Source organism: Mustela putorius, unplaced genomic scaffold (genome assembly GCF_011764305.1).
Source record: "Mustela putorius furo isolate JIRA1106 unplaced genomic scaffold, ASM1176430v1.1 tig00000695_pilon_pilon_pilon, whole genome shotgun sequence".
In the NCBI taxonomy this organism is placed as follows: domain Eukaryota; kingdom Metazoa; phylum Chordata; class Mammalia; order Carnivora; family Mustelidae; genus Mustela; species Mustela putorius.
The window spans coordinates 7,142,983-7,161,331 of NW_025421447.1; the positions used below are offsets into that span (position 1 = coordinate 7,142,983).

The 18,349-nt window shown below is 59.7% G+C and overlaps 1 protein-coding gene across 11 annotated transcripts in view; it reads left to right on the forward strand.

The window, feature by feature from the left end:
* Positions 1–18,349, forward strand: part of DNAH2 (dynein axonemal heavy chain 2) — a 78,115-nt gene that overhangs the window by 36,527 nt on the left and 23,239 nt on the right. For 9 of the 11 annotated variants that reach the window (XR_006607649.1, XR_006607650.1, XM_045083305.1 and 6 more), the window contains exons 27-60: positions 386–542; positions 679–761; positions 852–1,032; positions 1,384–1,522; positions 3,166–3,383; positions 3,643–3,744; positions 4,074–4,199; positions 4,492–4,602; positions 4,835–5,023; positions 5,331–5,434; positions 5,539–5,728; positions 6,262–6,442; positions 6,888–7,015; positions 7,278–7,430; positions 7,715–7,840; positions 8,578–8,796; positions 8,958–9,075; positions 9,239–9,375; positions 9,832–9,969; positions 10,059–10,217; positions 11,353–11,505; positions 11,624–11,715; positions 11,970–12,168; positions 12,255–12,479; positions 13,230–13,334; positions 14,027–14,260; positions 14,373–14,458; positions 14,600–14,730; positions 14,826–14,975; positions 15,247–15,414; positions 15,656–15,816; positions 15,961–16,100; positions 17,157–17,289; positions 17,393–17,532. Coding sequence is in view for 9 of the 11 variants with exons in the window: in XM_045083305.1 (XP_044939240.1) it covers positions 386–542; positions 679–761; positions 852–1,032; positions 1,384–1,522; positions 3,166–3,383; positions 3,643–3,744; positions 4,074–4,199; positions 4,492–4,602; positions 4,835–5,023; positions 5,331–5,434; positions 5,539–5,728; positions 6,262–6,442; positions 6,888–7,015; positions 7,278–7,430; positions 7,715–7,840; positions 8,578–8,796; positions 8,958–9,075; positions 9,239–9,375; positions 9,832–9,969; positions 10,059–10,217; positions 11,353–11,505; positions 11,624–11,715; positions 11,970–12,168; positions 12,255–12,479; positions 13,230–13,334; positions 14,027–14,260; positions 14,373–14,458; positions 14,600–14,730; positions 14,826–14,975; positions 15,247–15,414; positions 15,656–15,816; positions 15,961–16,100; positions 17,157–17,289; positions 17,393–17,532 (5,076 nt within the window). In the remaining 2 variants the exon portion in view is untranslated. The other 2 variants (XM_045083302.1, XM_045083309.1) reach the window with 2 other exon arrangements.

The window sequence follows — 18,349 nt, forward strand, 5'->3', positions numbered from 1 at the left end:
CCCGAGGCTCAGGTTCCTCGGGTACAGGGAACCCAGGGCTCCTCACTGATCATGGGCGTGTGAGTCGGATGAGCTCTGCCGGCCCTGGCGGCTGGCCCCATGCACAGTCTGTCCACCGGCGGCTGGCCCCATGCACAGTCTGTCCACCGTAGACCCGCAGCGGTCGGTCTGAACCCCCTCTCCAGAGTCAGCCCCTCCATCTCTGAACTCTCCACAGTGCCCGGGGGTGGGTGGCGTCTTAGGGCCTATTTAATGAATAATATTGATAGACATACAAACTCACTCTGTCCCAGTTGGGGAGAGGAAGCCTGCGGGTCGACGCCAACACTTACCAGTGCACCCTAGTGTCTGGCCTCATGGTCTGACCTTCTGTCCCTGGCTGCAGGCACTGGGATCAGGTCAGGGACGAGATCCAACGGGAATTTGATCAGGAATCTGAGAGCTTCACCTTGGAGCAGATCGTGGACCTCGGGATGGACCAGCACGTGGAGAAAATCGGGGAGATCTCTGCGTCAGCAACCAAAGAGCTGGCCATAGAGTTGGTGCGTCAGAGTTCCCTGCTGCCCCACCCCCCGCAACACCCCGGCCAGCTTTTCAGCATCCCATGGCCCCTCCCAAGTTGTGGTCCTTTTGGGGACTGAATACTGGATGGTTCTGTCCCCCGGTCTCTCTCCACAGGCATTACAGAACATTGCCAAGACTTGGAATGTGATCCAGCTGGACATTGTCCCCTATAAGGACAAGGGCCATCACCGACTCCGGTAGAGATGGCTTTGGGGAGCGGGGGGCGGCAGGCCCTCCCGAGGTCTGACAGACGGGATGGACTGGAATTTTGATGCTTTCCACCCCAGAGGCACAGAGGAGATATTCCAGGCCCTGGAAGATAACCAGGTGGCTTTGTCTACCATGAAGGCGTCCCGTTTCGTCAAGGCCTTTGAGAAGGAAGTGGACCACTGGGAGCGCTGCCTCTCCCTCATCCTGGAGGTTGTGGAGATGGTGCTGACAGTGCAGCGCCAGTGGATGTACCTAGAGGTCAGGACCCACTCTGGCTCCTTTCTCGGCGCAGGACCTACATCTCGGTCCTCTTCTCAGCCGTGTTTTCCCACCTCTCAAGTCCTCCTTCCTTCGAGCCTCGAGCATAATAGTGATGACCTGTCCCGGTCACTTCCCTCCTTGAAAGTCCTGTTTTCCTTCCGTTTCTCTTCTCAGACCCAGGGGTCTGGCCTCCCAACCCCAACTTTCCTTCCGGAACGTGGGCATTTTGCCCTTTGGTTCTGATGCCCCTTCTCTTCCACGTGGCTGCAGTTCCTGGTCTGGCAGTGGGGAGCAGAGCGTGGGGCGTGCGTGAGAAACAGTGTCTCGCCCCACTTCTTGGCCCCCCAGAACATCTTCATCGGAGAGGACATCCGTAAGCAGCTTCCCAATGAGTCAGCCCTGTTTGACCAGGTCAACAGCAGCTGGAAGTCCATCATGGACCAGATGAGCAGGGACAGCAACGCTCTGCAGAGCACGCACCGCCCAGGTCTGTCGGCTCCGTGTGCTCTCGTCCCACGGGGGCTCGGTGGCCGCGCGAGGTCGTGGCCATGGGCTTCCTTTATCAAAGGACCATTGCGCCTGGCCCTCCCGCCATCACCATCGCCTCTTCTGAGCGTGAACAGTTCAGTGAACGAAACCCCACAAATCCACAAATACTCGGGAGGAGTAGAGGGTAGGAGGGTGGGGTGAGGGGGTGGGATGGAGACGTACACGGAGAAAGCGTGGTTGGCGGTGGGGGATTCCGGTAAAGAATCGGGAAGTGAGGTCTGGCGCCGGGCGCCGAGAGGGGGATCCTGAGGAGAAGAGCTCTGTCTGGGGGCGGTGCAGCCGACTTTTTTGTTTTGCCTTGGGCCAACTAATGGTTCCTCGTTTTCCCAAGAACCTTGGGGATATATGGTAAAAAGCCATTTTAATTATACTGATAAAACGTCTGCCGGAAGGTATGCAAAGTTGAGGGACAGCATACGTTTGCTAGAAAAAGCACTCGAGATCATTGGCAAAATTACATTTCGGAACACATTCTTTTTTTTTTTTTCACAGTGCAACAATAGTATATTAAATATTATAAATGAGAATATGCCAGGAAGACATTAATATGTTAAAATAGTATCAAAATCAGCTTTGCAGACATGAGATGTATATTACAGTGAACTTCATGAAAGGTAGCAATAGGATATATGAAATGAAAACTGATCTAGATTCCAAAGTACTTATACATATATACATATGCATATGTATTAGACATAAACATATACATATATACACTTGGAACACATTCTAAGCAAAGCCATCGAAATGCGCACCTGTTTGGGGAACACAGAAACCAAATCCGTCTCGCCCACGGCTACCGGGTCAGCACCCGGAGGCCCGGTGTCCTGTGGACTCTGTCCTTGAGGACACGAGGATCGTGTCAGATTCCAGGGCGTCCAGACTCTCCTCAGAAGCTAGAAGCTGGGGAAACAGGGGACTAAACCAGCACAACCAAGGTTGGGAGGACAATGAGATGATTGGGAACCTGTCACCGGGAGTCCACTATACGTGGTACCTCGGGCGGTTCTGAGGCGTATGGCGCTAGCTTCATACCCACAAGGTGGGGAGCACTTAGCAAGTGTAGTGGACCCACTGGTTCGTGGGTGAGCAGACTCTGCCTGTCCATGGTCTCTGTCCAGTGCTTTTTTTCCCTGCACCTCGGGGGACACTGGCACCTCCCGCCCGTGCTCGCAGCCCTCTTCCGGTGTGTGCACGTGACCTGTGTTTAAGAATTGCACATGTGGGGGCATGTGCGCAGAGCCGTCTCTCCCTCCCAGAAGCTCTTGGGGTGGCCGGCAGAGCTGCAGGAATGGGACCGTCTAGGACCAGAGGGAGGTGAGACGTTGTCATATTAGTGGAATCTTGTTCGGTGAACACATGTCGTACAAAACGTGCACCTGTGTGTGACGAGCCCTTGCGATGAACTAGGAAGAGACGGGTTAAGCATGGTAGAGTGATTTGGGGACACTTCTTGGCTTCCAGCCACTGTTAGGGCAAGATGTACCCCGACGTCCACAAGCCGGCACAGTGGGCGGAGTCACGCGCTCAGAGCCGTTCCGGTGAAGTGTCCTCAAGTGTCCTTGGCTGTCCTTTTCCCAGGCCTCCTGGACACGCTGACACAAATGAACACAGTTCTGGAGGACATTCAGAAGTCTCTGGACATGTACCTGGAGACCAAGCGCCACGTCTTCCCCCGCTTCTACTTCTTGTCCAACGATGACCTCCTGGAGATTCTGGGCCAGTCCCGCAACCCAGAGGCCGTGCAGCCGCACCTCAAAAAGTGCTTCGACAACATCAAATTGCTGAGAATGCAGAAGGTCAGCCGAGCTGGCTGGGCTGGGATGAAGGGTGGGGGGGACGGCAGTGTCAAGGGATTCGGGGACCTTGGAGGGGACCGTGGCCTCCCAGCAGGAGGGGGGCATGAATGCTTCTGGATTATTCAAGCAGAACTGCTCGGAGTTGGTAATATTGGGGTCAGGGGAGAGGAGCAGAGACTCCCCTTGAAGAGCCCAGGGGCCTCTAAGTGGCTTGGAGGGGTGGGCAGGCCAGACCTCTCCTAGCTCCCTGTTTTTGCAGGTTGGGGGACCCGGCAGCAAGTGGGAAGCCGTGGGAATGTTCTCGGGTGATGGCGAGTATGTTGACTTCCTCCACCCTGTCCTTCTGGAGGGGCCTGTGGAGGTGAGTAGTGGTGAGGGTCTAAGAGCCGAGCTCATTCTCCTTCCCCTCGGTAAGTGTGCTTGGCTCTGTGAGGGGAGAGCACCTCCATGAAGGGACTCTCCTACCGTCGCTGAACCCCCACCCTGTCCCCTGATGCTGAAAAGCAGACCGTCTGCCCCCTTGCCTCCACTTCCCTCTGGGACCTGAGCCAGCTGCCGCCCAGCTCCAGCTCATCCCCCGGGGCCCAAAGACCCAGAGACCTACTCCCGAAGCCCCTGCCCGCCAGGGACGCTCGTCTCTGGCCCTGAGGCCCAGCCATTCGGCCCTGTCCCCTCCTTCCCCCCTCCCAGTCCTGGCTTGGTGACGTGGAGCGGACCATGAGGGTCACTCTGCGGGACCTGCTCCGGAACTGTCGCCTGGCCCTCAAGAAGTTTCTTAACAAGAGGGACAAGTGGGTGAAGGAGTGGGCTGGCCAGGTAAGCCGGGGTTGGTAGAGACGAGGGAGCACGGAAGGGGTGAGAGGGAGCCGCAAAGGTTAGGACAGAATCGCGAGTGTCGCCAGACGCAGGTCTCTTGCCCCTGTTCTGGGCGAAGGCCTTGCTGCCCTGCAGGCTGAACCCTTTGCTCCTGTCCGTAGGCCCAAGCCCCACCTGCAGGGCAGAGCTAGCCCGCTGAGAGGGCACTGGCACCTGGGGCCAGGAAGAGGCTGAGCCTTGGGGGCTAGGCTTTGAGCCAGGCCTGAGGATGCAACCTCTGTGTGGGTCCCAGGTGGTGATCACGGCCAGTCAGATCCAGTGGACGGCCGACGTCACCAAGTGCCTGTTGACGGCGAAGGAGCGAGGAGACAAGAAAATCCTCAAGGTCCTGAAGAAGAAGCAGGTGGGGGGCCCTCCAAGTGTGCGGCGGGCCTGGGGGGCCTCGGAGGGACACGCTGGGGTCTGGGTCAGGGCCACGGCGATGGTGTTTTGTGGCGGAAGTCCTGCAAGGCAAATCTGGGGGGCCTGGAAGGGCTGGGGGTCTGGAGTTCCGGGGTGCTGGGATGGGCCCGGGGCTGGAAGCTGTGCTGGCCTCGCCCCCGCCCTGCTCTTCCCTGCCGCCCCCTGTCCCGCAGGTGTCGGTCCTGAACAAGTACTCGGAAGCCATCAGGGGGAGCCTGACCAAAATCATGCGGCTAAAAATCGTGGCGCTGGTGACCATAGAAGTCCATGCACGGGACGTGCTGGAGAAGCTGTACAAGGCCGGCCTCATGGACATCAGCTCCTTTGACTGGCTCAGCCAGCTGCGCTTTTACTGGGACAAGGTGCCCGGCCCACGCTGCCACCCACGCCCTCCCGGCGCCCCGGTCCCCGGGCCTGGTTTTGCTCTCGGCCCCGTCCCGTCTCCTGAGGCAGGACAGCTCACCGCGAGGGCAGCTGATCGGGCCCAGGAAGGCCGTGGGCATTTGTGTGGCCTGGATACCCCCTTCCGCGTGGGCTGTAGGCCCTTCCCTTCGCGGCCTGGACAGAACCCTGGTCTCGTAACTGCAGCCTCCCAGTCCCCCCCAACCTCCAACCCCCCAAGCTCCTCCTCCAAGCCCGTCTCTCCCTTCCTCTGCCCTGTTGCTCCAGGATCTGGACGACTGCTTGATCCGCCAGACCAACACACAGTTCCAGTACAGCTATGAGTACTTGGGGAACTCTGGCCGGCTGGTCATCACCCCGCTGACTGACAGGTGGCTGACGTGGTGACAGGGTGGTGGCCTGGGGAGCAGTAGCTGCTGGGCAGGGACGGGGGTGCTCGCAGGAGTCCGACTGGGGTCCTGCCCTCAATCCTCAGGTGTTACATGACCCTGACCACGGCCCTGCACCTGCACCGGGGGGGCTCCCCCAAAGGTCCGGCGGGCACGGGGAAGACGGAGACCGTCAAGGACCTGGGCAAGGCCCTCGGCATATACGTCATCGTGGTCAACTGCTCTGAGGGCCTAGACTACAAGTCCATGGGCAGGATGTACTCAGGCCTGGCCCAGGTCTGTCCCCCTGCCCTGCCACCCCCTCCTGGTCCCGGAAGGTCAGCTGAACCCCGGTCCGGTCCCCAGCTTTGTGTAGCATACAGCACTCCCTGCCCTCAGTGTTCACGACTGTGGAAACCCCTGCACCTCCCCGAGCTCCGCTCGAGTTCATTTTTGCTTGTTTGAAGACTTAGGAGATGACGTAAGGGCTCAACGAGGTCATGCATGTGTACATACCCGTCCCGGGCACAGGCCTCGGGGCTCACCAGTTCCCTCCCCAGGGTCTCTTCCCAGTGCACGCTGGCTCCAGCCATCCCTGAGGTTGTCCCTGTGGTTGTTCTGTTGGCTGGAAAGCTTTGGGCTAGGACTGCCCCTGGGGTTCCCTGCACCTCCGCCCCCCGCTGCCCAGACAGCACTTGAGCTCTAGAGACGGCCACACCTGCCGGGGCATGTCAGGCGGGGCTGCCAACCCCGGCCTGGCCCCTCAGGGCTCTCCGCTGGAGGGGACGGTGCTTCTCTGGCCCCCCAAAACTCTGCCCCTCCCACCACAGACCGGCGCCTGGGGCTGCTTTGACGAGTTTAACCGCATCAACATAGAGGTGCTGTCCGTGGTGGCCCAGCAGATCCTGTCCATCCTGTCCGCCCTGGCCGCCAGCCTCACCCGCTTCTACTTCGAGGGCTTTGAAATAAACCTGGTGTGGTCCTGTGGGATCTTCATCACCATGAACCCGGGTACGGGGACAGGCGTGTCCAGGGCAGCTTGCTGTTAGCCCGCTCCCCTTTCCAGGCCAGCGGGTTCAGCCCAAGGGGAGGGCGGTGAAAGACAAAGCCTGGAGAGGGAAGGACAAACACCCAGCCTTCTGGGAGAAGGGGAGGGGTCTTGCTGTAACTTCTGTGTGTCTGTACATGCCCCCCGTCCTTTGGGGTACTCTGCTGTCCTCTCTGGCTGGGCCGGCCCCAGGTCCTGGTGTGTCTGCCATCCTGTGTGCAGGCACGGGGACTCTCGCCAGCACGCAGGGCCCGGGCTGTGTCATTACCGTTCCCCGGGAACGGCTGGGGGAAGGGTCTGTGGGGAGACCAGGAAAGGGTGAACTGGGGTTGGGGAAAACGGGGCTGCGAATGGGCAGGGGTCTTCGGGGACTGGTCTGGGTTCTACATGGACGGCGCTGTCCTACAGGCTATGCCGGCCGCACAGAGCTGCCAGACAACCTGAAATCCATGTTCCGGCCCATCGCCATGGTGGTGCCCGATTCCACTCTCATCGCCGAGATCATCCTCTTTGGGGAGGGCTTTGGCAACTGCAAGGTATGTCGCTAACGCTCTGACGTCCCTTCCGGGATGAGTCCCCGGACAGAGGCACCTCTGAGGGAGGCAGGCTGTGGTCAGGAGGGTGTGGAGCCCCCCCCCCGGGAGGTCCCCAATCTGCGGCAGCACCATTCCCAAAGTCTTCTGTTAAGACTCTCCCCAGAGCCTGGCCTGGCCTGCTGGAGGCCTGGGGCCCCACTGTGTGCCTCTGTCACTGTCCCCGCGTGAGGGCGCAGTTTCCTCCTCGGTTTTCCTTCCCCAGATTCTGGCCAAGAAGGTGTACACGCTGTACTCACTGGCCGTGCAGCAGCTGTCCCGACAGGACCACTACGACTTTGGCCTGCGTGCCCTCACCTCCCTCCTGCGCTACGCGGGCAGGAAGCGTCGCGTGCAGCCGGACATGTCTGACGAAGAGGTAGATTGTGACACAGCCCTTGGGCTCCGACCTCCAGGGTCTCTGGTCCTACCCGCCTGCACTGACGCTTTCCCCAGACTGGGATCCCCACCCCGCAGCCCATCCCCTGTGTCATCTGTCCCCTGTGTAGTCTGTCCCCTGCATCACCTGTCCCCTGCGTCGCCTCGCTCGGCCATCTGCACTGTTCTTGCCCCCTGCCGCTCAACCCTTTGGACAGGAAGGGGGGCCAAGAGAGCGCCCAGGGCCCCCTCCTCAGGCCAGAGGCCCCCTCGTTTCCTGGCCAGGTTTTGCTGCTCTCAATGAGAGACATGAACATCGCCAAGCTCACTTCTGTCGACGTACCGCTCTTCAATGCCATCGTGCAAGACCTGTTCCCCAACGTCGAGCTGCCCACCATTGACTATGGCAAGGTGCTCGCCCTCGCCCCTCCCGCCGACCTCACCTGTGCACTTGTGGACGTGGCGCTTGGCTTCCGGGCCTCGTCCTGCTGTCCACGGGCTGTGGCTGTTTGCGGGTCCGCTGCCCTCTCTGGGCCTCCTTGTCTACAGAATGACCTAGAACTATTTAGACACTCCACTCTCTGGCCGCGTCCCCCACCCCCGGCGTGGCTGGCCCCTGCCTCTCTGGTGCCCTCAGAGCCCTTCCTGCCTTTTTTATACCCACCGGCCCCTGCTGCTGTGTCAGAGCAGTGGCATAGAAGGGGTGGACAGGAGGATTCTAGGAAGTTCTAGAAATTCTAGAAAATTCTATAGGAATTTTCTTCTCTGGGGGAGTGGTGGTTCAGATACCCAGAATGAGCCTTCTCCCTTGAAACCCGTCAAACGTTAGCTAAAAATATGTCTTTGCAAATACATCGCTAGAGAGAAAAGGAGAATTCTTGGGCCGGTGGTGGGGGGGCGTGAAAGCAGAGAAATCACAGGATAGTCTGCCGAGGAAAGCACCCTCATCGCGCCCACTTAGCAGATGAGGACACTGAGGCCCAGAGCAGTCCCTGCCTCAGGGTCCCTGCCTGGCTGACGCCAGAGCCCAGCCTCCCAGCTCTGCAGCGGCCAGCGGGTTCCTGAGGGAGCGATGGCCGGAGTGGGGGGGCCCGGGGTGCCACGGCGGCGGGGCTTACAGGCCTCCTGCCGTCTGTTGCCCCTCTCAGCTGCGGGACACCATCGAGCAGGAGATCCGCGACATGGGCCTGCAGAGCACACCATTCACCCTCACCAAGGTCATCCAGCTGTACGAGACCAAAAACTCACGCCACTCCACCATGATCGTGGGCTGCACAGGCAGCGGCAAGACCACCTCATGGCGTATCCTCCAGGCCTCCCTGTCCTCGCTGTGCCGTGCCGGAGAGCCCAACTTCAACATGGTCAGGGTGCGTTCGGGGACGGGGACATGCCTGCCAGAGACCAGGGCGCAGGTGGGCAGGGCTCGGGCCCAAGGGCACCAGGGAGAGACTGGAGACCGAGAGCAAGTCCGGACATCTGGGAATGGGGCTGACCTGGGTATAAACTGAGACCTCTGTGTCCCTTTTAGGAGTTCCCCTTGAACCCGAAGGCGTTGTCCCTGGGGGAGCTGTATGGGGAGTATGACCTCAACACGAACGAGTGGACAGACGGCATCCTGTCCAGCGTCATGCGGACGGCATGTGCAGGTGCCCGCAACACGGGGAGGGAACCCCAGCAGTCCAGGGGTGGAAAGACCCCACTTGGGAGGAAAATGCTGGGCCAGAATGTACTCGCCTCTCTGAGGAGCGGAGGATGAGGGGTGGTCTGGGGAGGCGGTTTTAGCTTCCTGCCCGTCCTCCTCCTACCAAGACGAGAAGCCGGATGAGAAGTGGATCCTTTTCGATGGCCCTGTGGACACGCTGTGGATCGAGAGCATGAACTCAGTCATGGACGACAACAAAGTCCTGACCCTCATCAATGGGGAGCGCATCGCAATGCCTGAGCAGGTGCGACCCTGCGGGGAGGGGCAGGGAGGGGGGCCAGGGAGCCCAGACGAGGAGCTCCAGTGGGAGAGGTGAGGAGGAGGGCGCTGGATTCAGGGAGACCTGTGTCCAAGGGAAGAAGGCCAGGTAAACGGTGGGCATGGGGAGGAGCATCCGGAAGGGAAGCCCTGTGCTCAGGAGTCAGCCTTCCCCCTCTGCCTGGCCAGGATTCACGGGCTGCGACACCCACCCTTTCTCATCCACTCAGTGCGAGCCAGAGGGGGGTTTTGGGGAAGCTTCACCTCTAATAAGCCCTAAATTCTTTGTCAAAAGCAAGTCCTTTGTAGACCTCTGTCCTGGCGTGTTGTGCCATGCTCAGTGCTCGGATAAAGGCACTTGGGGGACATCGGGGGCTGTGAGTTTCTCCCCGCGGAGGCTGGGTGACGGGAAAGATGGAGCCCCCACTGAGTGTCTCCCCAGGTGTCCCTCCTGTTCGAAGTGGAGAACTTGGCCGTGGCGTCTCCCGCCACCGTGTCCCGCTGCGGGATGGTCTACACCGACTACACCGACCTGGGCTGGAAGCCCTACGTGCAGTCCTGGCTGGAGAAGAGGCCGAAGGTACGGGAAGGGGTGGGGGGACGGGGGAGCAGCCACGGGGCCCTGGGGCGGGCGGAGCGCAGAGGCAGAGCCCGTTGTCTGGACTCCAGGCGGAGATAGAGCCTCTGCAGCGCATGTTCGAGAAATTCATTAGCAAGATGCTGGCCTTCAAGAAGGACTACTGCGCCGAGCTGGTGGCTGTCCCGGAGTACAGCGGCATCATCTCCCTCTGCAAGCTCTACTCCGCCCTGGCCACGCCGGAGAATGGGGTGAGGCTGGCCGCGGGGCGCGGGGGTGGGACGGGCTGCGGCCTTGCGGGGACAGCCTGAGCGCAGCCGTGTGTCCGAGACCCTCTTTGAACCCGGGTGTGAGTGCAGCAGGGACCCCGAGGGGAGGTCTCATGGACCACGGAGCCGTGCAGGCACATGTCCACGCGAGGCGGGATGCCAGACTCAGGACTCCCGGTCGCTTATGGCACACGGCAAAGCCTCGCGCTCATTTCCTACCATCGTTTGGGACCTGAGGGTGGTTCGCTTGGTTCCTCATTTCTCCATCCTTTAGAAAAATACCTATTAAATTTTGGTACATGGGAGGGTTTAGGATACCATTTCTGCTGGAAGGAGCTCTTCATCTAATCTGATGACGGGGTTTTGGAAATTTTCAGGTTGAGCCTTTGGCTCAGGTCATAATCCTGGTTTCCTGGGATCAAGTCCCATGTCATCAGGCTCCCTGCTCAGCGGGGGGCCTGCTTCTCCCTCTGCCCCCATCCCTCTGCTTGTGGGCATGCACTCTCAAATAAATAAATAAATAAAATCTTTTAAGAAAATTAAGAAAAAAGGAAATTTGCAGATTGGTTGGTACTTAAGAAAAATGTTGTTCAGTTTAGAATTGTGGAGTGAGGGCGCCTGGGTGGCTCAGTGGGTTAAAGCCTCTGCCTTCGGCTCAGGTCATGATTTCAGGGTCCTGGGATCGAGTCCCGCATCGGGCTCTCTGCTCAGCAGGGAGCCTGCTTCCCTCTCTCTCTCTCTCTCTCTCTCTCTCTGCCTGCCTCTCTCTCCATCTACTTGTGATCTCTCTCTGTCAAATAAATAAATAAAATTAAAAAAAAAAAAAAAGAGTCTGACGCTTCACCGACAGAGGTTGCCGGGTGCCCTGATGCTGTGTCTTTATAATGTAGCGAAGATGAGACTCGGGACAACGGCCGAGCTGCAGAAGTTTAGGATGTAACTCCCTGTTTTAGATATATGGTCATCTACAACAACACGGTTTCCCGAACAACACGGTTTCCCGAACGGAGCCAGGGAGGGAGGCGAGCTCCAAGCCTTTGTGGCCATCTGCCAGAATCACTCCCCAGCCCCGTCCATCTCCTTTATGACGAGGCTACTTCCCCTGTCGTCTGTCCAGGTGAACCCGGCGGACAGTGAAAACTACATCTCCATGGTAGAGATGACCTTTGTGTTCAGCATGATCTGGTCCGTGTGCGCATCCGTGGACGAGGAGGGACGCAAGAGAATTGACAGCTATGTCCGGGAGATTGAGGGCTCCTTTCCCAATAAGGTGGGGACCCTCGGACCCACCAACTCAGCCATCCTTCCCCTGGGGACCTGTGAGCGCTTGTGCCCAGGGTGGGGAGCGGACGCCGGCTTGGGCAGCCTCACACGCCTTCCCTCCTTAGGACACGGTGTACGAGTACTTCGTGGACCCCAAGATGCGGAACTGGACATCATTTGAGGACAAGCTCCCGAAGAGCTGGCGCTACCCTCCCAAGTGAGAGCAGGGCCTGGGGCGGGACTTGCTGGGACAGGGCCAGAGGCAGGTGAGCCGTGGGGCAGGGGGTTGCAGATGGCAGCGCCTCTGGAATGGAGGGAGTGGGATCTGGATGGCCTGGGCCAGGGTCCCTAAGGAGGAGGCAGGACGCCCCATCTCCAGGCCCCTCAGGGGGATGTGTGAGGGAGGCAGGGGGAAGCTGGGTCGAGAAGGAGCAGCCCGGGCTCTTGGCCAAGGCTCGCTTTGCTCCCCAGCTCCCCCTTCTATAAGATCATGGTGCCCACAGTCGACACCGTTCGCTACAACTACCTAGTGAGTGCCCTGGTGGCCAGGCAGAACCCCGTCCTGCTGGTGGGTCCTGTGGGGACCGGGAAGACGTCCATCGCCCAGAGTGTCCTGCAATCCCTGCCCTCCAGCCAGTGGTCGGTGCTGATCGTCAACATGTCTGCACAGGTGCGCCGCGGGGCCCGGGGCTTTGCCCCTCCAGCCCCGGGTCTCTCCCAGCGAGGCCCCGCGTTCATGCTGTGTCCCTTCACCAGACCACATCCAACAATGTGCAGAGCATCATCGAGAGCCGGGTGGAGAAGCGAACCAAGGGCGTTTACGTCCCGTTTGGGGGCAAGAGCATGATCACCTTTATGGATGACCTGAACATGCCCGCGAAGGACATGTTCGGGTCCCAGCCCCCGCTGGAGCTGATCCGCCTTTGGATCGACTACGGCTTCTGGTATGACCGCACCAAGCAGACCATCAAGTACATCCGAGTAAGCCTCCCGAGAAGCCGCTCCTTGCCCTGGAGGTTCAGCTCCTACTCCCCGGGGACCCCGGGAAAGAACCCTGGCGTCCTGTCCTCCTCTGCACCCACACAGCCCGCGCCGGCATCATCGTGCCTCTGGCCCGCGCGCCCCCCTGCGCTCTGTCTGCCGCTCACGTGCCAGGCCTGCCGCTTCCCGGAGTGGCCCGTGTGCCCAGGGTCCCTGACTCCCGTCCCACCTCCCTGCGTCCCCCCAGCATCTGCCTCCAGGCGGGCTCTGCGCCCAGGGGATTCTGAGCGTCTTGGTGGTTTCTTTCTCCCAAATGGATGGACGGCAGCCCTCCCATCCTCGCTGCGGGGTTGCCCGTCCATCCAGCCCCCAGAAACTCGATTAACAGTGCGTTCTTCTGTTTCTGGGAAAGAGAACAGGTGTGCACACGCACATACACACACACACATGTGCACACACACACGCAGAAGGTAAAGAAGAGTCTAGAAAACGTTCTTGCACCAACCTGTATTTTCTGGTTTTGGTACATGGATCATGATGAAATGAAAACAAACACGTCCCTTTGCTGATTCTCAAGGAAATGGCCCCGATCCCTTCCCCCTGTTCTACCTTTCTTACACCTTTATTTCCCATTTGTTCTTCTCATTCTGTCCGGGGCCCTCCCCGCATCCTTGCTCCGAGCCCTCCAGTCCTGTGCCCTGTCTCGTCCCTCTCTCACCTGTCCCAGCCCGCCCTGTCTCTGCTCCCCAGGACATGTTCCTGATGGCCGCCATGGGACCCCCCGGGGGCGGACGGACCGCCATCTCCCCCAGGCTCCAGGGTCGCTTCAACATCATCAACATGACCTTCCCCACAGTGAGGGCACAATGGGGCCGGCGGCAGGGGCCGGGGTGGGTGGGGAGAGGGCGGGGGGGGGGGGCAGGGTGCTGTAAGGGGCAAAACCAACCACGTCCCAGAGAACTGAGCGGGCACATCAAGGCGGGCTGGGGGAACCCCCGAGCAGAGGTGCATGCGGGGCGGTCACGTAGGGCGGGGGCCGCTATCGTGGGAGTCTTAGCTTCTGAGCCCCAAGGGCAGCAGGAGGCAAGTGTAGCTGGGGCTTGTGGAATAAGACATGTGGGGGGTGGGCAGAGAGCTCTGGGGGCCCACATAGATGAAAGGAAGATGGATCCTGCAGCTGAGAGCCGAGAAGAGCGCCCAGATTCAGGGAGCTGAGCGGGGCACGCAGAGGTGCCCCCAGAGCCTCAGTAATCAAGATAAAGCACAGCTGAATGCAATCTTAAAGCAGCTAATGCCAAAAATAGAGGACGCACAAACACTTCAGGTTTACATAAATGCACGCGATGGGTGCATGCCGAGCAGTGTCCCAGCCCGGGGTGGGGGTGCGGGCAGCAGGCCTGGCCACCACCATCCCTGTGTGAGCTGTTGGTGTGTGTTCGTCATGCATATCCGCTGATTTTTGAATATCGCACGAACACCTTATTGCTCTTGACTTTGGGGGGGTTTGGTGCCCCCCTAAAGCCAGCTGCTTCCCCGGGGTCGGGCAGGCAGGCCAGGAGCTGGCAAAGGCGAGCATCAGGGCCTGTCCCCAGGAGTCGCAGATCACCCGAATATTCGGCACCATGATCAACCAGAAGCTGCAGGACTTCGAGGAGGAGGTGAAGGCCATCGGCAATGTGGTGACTGAGGCCACCTTGGACGTGTACAACACGGTGGTGCAGCGCTTCCTGCCCACGCCCGCGAAAATCCACTACCTGTTCAACCTCCGGGACATCTCCAAGGTGAGCCGCCGTCCCATCCCGCGGGGCCCTCGAAGCCCAGCCTCCCAGCCTCCCCAGCTTCCCGCTGCGGCCTGGGGTCCCTCCCTGCCCGCCGGCCACGCCCCTCCCGCAGGTGTTCCAGGGCATGCTCAGGGCCAACAAGGACTTCCACGACACCAAGTCCAGCATCACGCGGCTCTGGATCCATGAGTGTTTCAGGTGAGATGCCTGTGCCCCACTTGAGGCTAGACAGATGCCCCAGACAGACGCCAGTCGCGGGCCTCCTGGGCCTGGCACCCAGCCCCTGCCGCGGGCCCTGTGCCCTGCACTCCTAAGGCTCAGACCCTTCCCTCCCGACAGAGTCTTCTCAGACCGGCTGGTGGACGCGGCAGACATGGAGGCCTTCGTAGGCATCATCAGCGACAAGCTCGGCTCCTTCTTCGACCTCACGTTTCACAATCTGTGCCCCACCAAGCGCTCTCCCATCTTCGGTGAGTGGGTGCTGCGGCCGCTGCAGGTGTGGGAGGGGGCCTGGGAGGAGGGCCGGGCCGGCCCCCGGGGTCTGAGCCCTGCTCCCCGGGCCCAGGGGACTTCATGAGGGAGCCCAAGGTGTACGAGGACCTGACGGACCTGGCGGCCCTGAAAGCGGCCATGGAGGCAGCGCTTTGCGAGTACAATCTGTCCCCCACCGTGGTGCCCATGCAGCTGGTGCTCTTCCGAGAGGCCATCGAGCACAGTGAGCAGCCCCCTCCCGTCCTGCCAGCACCCCAGCGGTGGGCTGTTCCCAAGCATGGGCACGTCTGGGAAGGAGCCTTCCTCTCGGGCCCCAGAGGGCTTGTCCTCCCCAGGGGTGGCTGCTCGAGATGCCCCAGGCCCCAGCCTCTCCCCACACTTTTCCATCTGGGTCCTTCAGTTTCAGGCGGCCTATCTCCAGCTTAGGGCCCCGGGGTCCCCCCCCCGCCCCCTGCCATGGCTCCGTGGCCTCACTGCTGGGTCCCCCTCCCCAGTCGCGCGGATCGTGCGCGTCATCGGACAGCCTCGGGGCAACATGCTCTTGGTGGGCATCGGGGGCAGCGGGCGCCAGAGTCTGGCCCGCCTGGCCTCCTCCATCTGCGAGTACATCACCTTCCAGATCGAGGTCACCAAGCATTATCGCAAGCAGGAGTTCCGAGAAGGTGCAGCTGCCGATGGAACCCTGGGTGGGCTGGGGGCTGGCGTGAAAGGTCAGGTGCCCGCCTTCCTGTGGAGGCAAGAGTAGGGGAGGTGGAGGCAGGTGCTGAGCCTGCCAGGCCCGGTGGGCAGCAGGCGGCATGGTGCGCGGGTTGCAGGCCAGGGGACACAGGAAGGGGAACAAGGACGGGATGGCGTGTCTGACACCCGCCTGTGCCCTCTGCCTCCTCCCCTCCTCCGGCCCAGACATCAAGCGCCTGTACCGCCAGGCAGGAGTGGAGCTCAAGCCCACGTCCTTCCTTTTTGTGGACACCCAGATCGCCGACGAGTCCTTCCTGGAGGACATCAACAATATCTTGAGCTCAGGGGAGGTCCCCAATCTCTACAAGGCTGATGAATTCGAAGAGGTGCAAGCCCCTCCCCCACCCTCCACCAGTGGCTGTGCCCCTCTGACCACCCCTCCCTCTGATCGGTGCCACAGGGGCCCCACCCCCTGGGGCTCTGCCCTCCAACCACAGCCCTGCAACCCAGCCAACATGGCTTCTGTGCAGATCCAGACGCTCATCATGGAGCAGGCCAAGGCGGAGCAGGTGTCCCCGTCCTCCGACAGCCTCTTCACCTACCTCATTGAGCGCGTGCGCGACAATCTGCACATCATTCTCTGCCTCAGCCCTGTGGGCGACCCTTTCAGGTGACCCCTGTGACAGCATCTCCCCCAGCCCCCACCCTTCTCCGGTCCCCCTGCCTCCTGGGACAGCCCTGGCTCTCTCTCCACTCCCCCTCCGTGGGCCGCTCCTTTCCCTAGACCTCGCCTTCTGTCCCCAGTGCTGCTGCTGACAGAGGAGGCGTCCCCTCCCTTTCGGTAGGACTAGAGTATCCTGTTGTCGCTTTGTGTTTCATTTTTAAATTTTTAGTTGTCATTCTACAAAAACAAAATAACATCAAAATTTACCGTCGTAACCATTTTGCAAGTGTCCCGCTCACCTGGTTAAGCATATTCACATCGTCGTGCAGCAGACGATGCAGCAGATGAAGTTCTAGAAAGAACTTCCTCATCTTGCAAAATTGAAACTCTATGCCCACTGGATAATTCCCCACTTCCTCTGCCCCCTCAACCCCTGACAACCACCGGCCCCCTCGTTTTTCCACGAGCTATTCGCTCTTGGGTCTGTGGTACGTGGTGTGTTTACCGCGCACTGGGTACTACACTGCACATGTCACCTCAAGTCCAGTGACAGCTTGGGTTTGTGTCCCTGTTAGTCCCATTTTATCTTATTTTTTTAAGGCTGTATGTATTCACTTTTTAGAGAGAGAGAGAGCAAGAGAGAGCGAAGGGGGGAGAGACAGAGGGAGAGAGAATCTGAAGCAGACTCCCCACTGAGTGCAAACCCTGAGGTGGGGCTCAAACCCACGACCACAAGATCGTGACCTGAGCCGTAATCAAGGGCTGGATGCTCCACCGACTGAGCCCCCGGGGCATCCCCATGTTACTCCCATTTTAGGGATGAGGAAACTGATGAGGGGAGGGTTAGCGCATCTGCCTGAGATCCACAGCTAGAACAAGAACCTGTTCCTATGTTCTACACTGAGCTGGCCCTGAAGGAAGCAGGATCAAGACAGGGACACACAGGAGCAAGGGGATGGGACACTTAGGTTCCAGGAAAGCAGACGGACCTTGTGGAGGCCAGGAGTGGAGGCCATCTGCCTCCATAAAGGGGCTTGACTGCCTCTCGAAACCCCTCCCCAGGAACTGGATCCGCCAGTACCCGGCCTTAGTGAACTGCACGACCATCAACTGGTTCTCAGAGTGGCCCCGAGAGGCCCTGCTGGAGGTGGCTGAGAAGTACCTCGTGGGGGTGGACCTGGGGACGCAGGAGAATGTGAGTGCCCCCCACCCCTGGCACCCAGCCCCAGGCCCCCTCCTGCACCCCTCCTCCACCTGCCCTCACTCCGCGTTTTCCATCCTTTCCCACGGGCCTCCAGATCCACAGGAAGGTGGCCAAGATCTTCGTCACCATGCACTGGTCAGTGGCACGGTACTCCCAGAAGATGCTGCTCGAGCTGCGGAGACACAACTACGTCACCCCCACCAACTACTTAGAGCTCGTGTCCGGGTACAAGAGGTGTGCAGAGGCGTGGAGGGCGGGGAGGCCCAGGGAGCTCGGTGACATGATGGGGCGGGACATACCTGGAGCCGGCCCAGGAGGCCAAGGAGCCAGGCGCCCTTGGGGGAGAGGCTGAGATGTGGGGGTCTCATTCCGCCCCGCTGAGGGGTGGTGAGAGAGAGCCGGGGTTCACATTGCAGAGCCTTTAGGCCGGGACTCCTCTCTACACCCTCTCTGCTCTGTCTTTGTTTTCTGCGATGCCGTTTCTTTCTCCCAAGTGCAATACAACGGTGATGGTACTGTGTACGCCTGCGAGGCAGGGACCAGTCCTCTCCTCTCCAACCTCTCCTTGACTTTGCACCATCTTGAGAATCAGACATTCCTTTAAGTTGTATCGAGTGCCTCTTTACGTGCGCAACGTAATACTAATTTGCTTCGAAAGACGCAAAACAAATGTTTAAAAAAACCCACAAACCCACCTCATTGACTGGATTCTGTGTTGTGATCAAGGCAAGGAAAAAGCCATGTGTCATAAGAACGACTACCTATACCTACTCATCCACTTCATGTATTTTCTGAGCATCTACTATGTGCTGTGTACTATTCCTGGCACTGCAGTCCCTCTGTGAGCAAAGAAAGCTCTTGCCTTCCCTGGATACCTGGATGACCGGTGGCCATTCGGTGTGCTCAGCCCTTCACGCATATTTTCTCACTTCGTTCAGAAAATGATCCTGCATAGACTTTTTTTGTTGGGGGTGGGGTGGGGTGGGTTGGGCCTGTGCAGTGTTGAAAACTTTTTGAGTAAGTTGATAACTTTTAATGCGAGAGGCTTAGT